This window comes from Otolemur garnettii, unplaced genomic scaffold, assembly GCF_000181295.1.
Source record: "Otolemur garnettii isolate 467f Iridium unplaced genomic scaffold, OtoGar3 scaffold00205, whole genome shotgun sequence".
Taxonomy (NCBI): Eukaryota; Metazoa; Chordata; class Mammalia; order Primates; family Galagidae; genus Otolemur; species Otolemur garnettii.
In genome coordinates this window covers 1,418,595-1,420,112 of record NW_003852600.1, presented here as the reverse complement: position 1 = coordinate 1,420,112, position 1,518 = coordinate 1,418,595, and the positions used below count along the sequence as shown (strand labels likewise).

General features: G+C 55.3%; 1 protein-coding gene across 2 annotated transcripts in view; it reads left to right on the top strand.

The window, feature by feature from the left end:
* Positions 1–1,108, top strand: part of MRAP2 (melanocortin 2 receptor accessory protein 2) — a 28,643-nt gene extending 27,535 nt beyond the window's left edge. Inside the window, exon 4 of one of the 2 annotated variants that reach the window (XM_003801295.1) lies at positions 564–1,108. In XM_003801295.1, the coding sequence (XP_003801343.1) occupies positions 564–957 (394 nt within the window). In that variant the 3' untranslated portion in view covers positions 958–1,108. The remainder of the gene's footprint in view (positions 1–563) is intronic. The other variant, XM_023507785.1, reaches the window with a different exon arrangement.
* The last annotated feature ends 410 nt before the right edge of the window (positions 1,109–1,518 follow it).

The following is a 1,518-nucleotide window of genomic DNA, read 5'->3' as shown; positions in this document are numbered from 1 at the left end:
CTTGCTTCAGTTTACAGATTTGTAAAATGGGCACAACTCTTGCTCTGAGTGACCTCACTGGTCAGTTTTGAGGACGGGGAAGGCTCACAGCTGTGGGAGCCCTTGACAGGTAGTTGACGCCCCTCTGAGGTGGTGGTGTTTTCAGGCTGGCATGATGTGTCTGGGGGTTCTAGACCTCAGTGTGAGCAGTGGCCTTGGAGATTCTGTGAATCTTTATGCAGATGACTGAGGCTGCCTTCTGAGCTCTGAGCATCTGCTGCCCAGAACTCTGCTTTCTGAGAAGCGCCTTGGGTGATTCTGATGCCCGTGACCCAGGAGCCCCTCGGGAACTGCTGGTGTAGCTGCAGAACGGTGGGGGATTTGACAGCAGAGTCTGTTCCCAGGATGCTCCAGGGGCCCTGTCTGGAGGCTTTTATCTTGGGTTATTTGTGGATGTTTGGGGCGTGATGCCCTCACTCCCTGCCTGTCCCATGCCCTTGCACAGACTCGCCGGGGGAGCTGCCCGGTGCCCTCTGGGCGGGTGAGCAGCCGCCAGTAAACCTCTTCTCTTCTTCCCTTTACAGCAACGCAGAGTCTTCGGAGAAGAGATTCCGAATGAACAGCTTTGTGTCGGACTTTGGAAGACCTCTGGAGCCAGATAAGGCATTTTCCTGCCAGGGCAACGAGGAGTCCAGGTCTCTCTTTCACTGCTACATCAATGAAGTGGGACACGTGGACAGGGCCAAAGCCTGTCACCAGACCACAAGCCTGGACAGTGACGTCCAGCTCCAGGAAGCTGTCAGAGGCAGCGGGCGGCCAGAGGAGGAGCTGAACAGGCTCATGACGTTCGACATCCCCAACTTCGTGAACACGGAGCAGAATGCTTCCTTTGGGGAGGACGACCTTCTGATTTCTGAACCGCCTGTCGTTCTGGAAAATAAGCCGCTTTCCCAGGCATCATGCAGAGACCTGGACTGAGAACTGTGCTCTGAGGAGGTTTCTGTCTGAAGAGGTGGATTCTTGTTTCTGTATAACAAGAAATTTCTATCCACCAAAACTGTGTGTGTGTGGCAGGGAGCAAGAGAGAGACAGACAGAGAGACAGAGAGAGAGAGAGGCAGAGACAGAGAGACAGAGAGAGGCAGAGACAGAGAGACAGAGAGAGGCAGGCAGACGAGCCCCCTCAGAGGAAGGCCGAGTAGGCACAGGGTTTCCTGTTTTCTGCTGCTTTTGCTTCCAGCACTTTCATTCAGGGCTCTGAGGGGCTTGGCTTTGCACCGTCTCTCACCCCGGTAGAGTCTGGGCAGTCATCCATTGCAGGCCTGCTGTGTGAGGCTCAGCCTCACTCTGTCGCTGGCCCTGCCCTGGCCCTGCTGCCCACCACACCCTCCCTTTTCAAGTTGCTTCGCCTCTGTGGCTGCCACATTTTCAACCGTGAAGTGATGTGTCTGGAGTGGCCCATCCAGCTCTAGCATTTTGTGAATTTGTGACTTTGCACCCAAGTGAGGCTGAGCATGCATCGGGTGGCACAGAGGAGGGC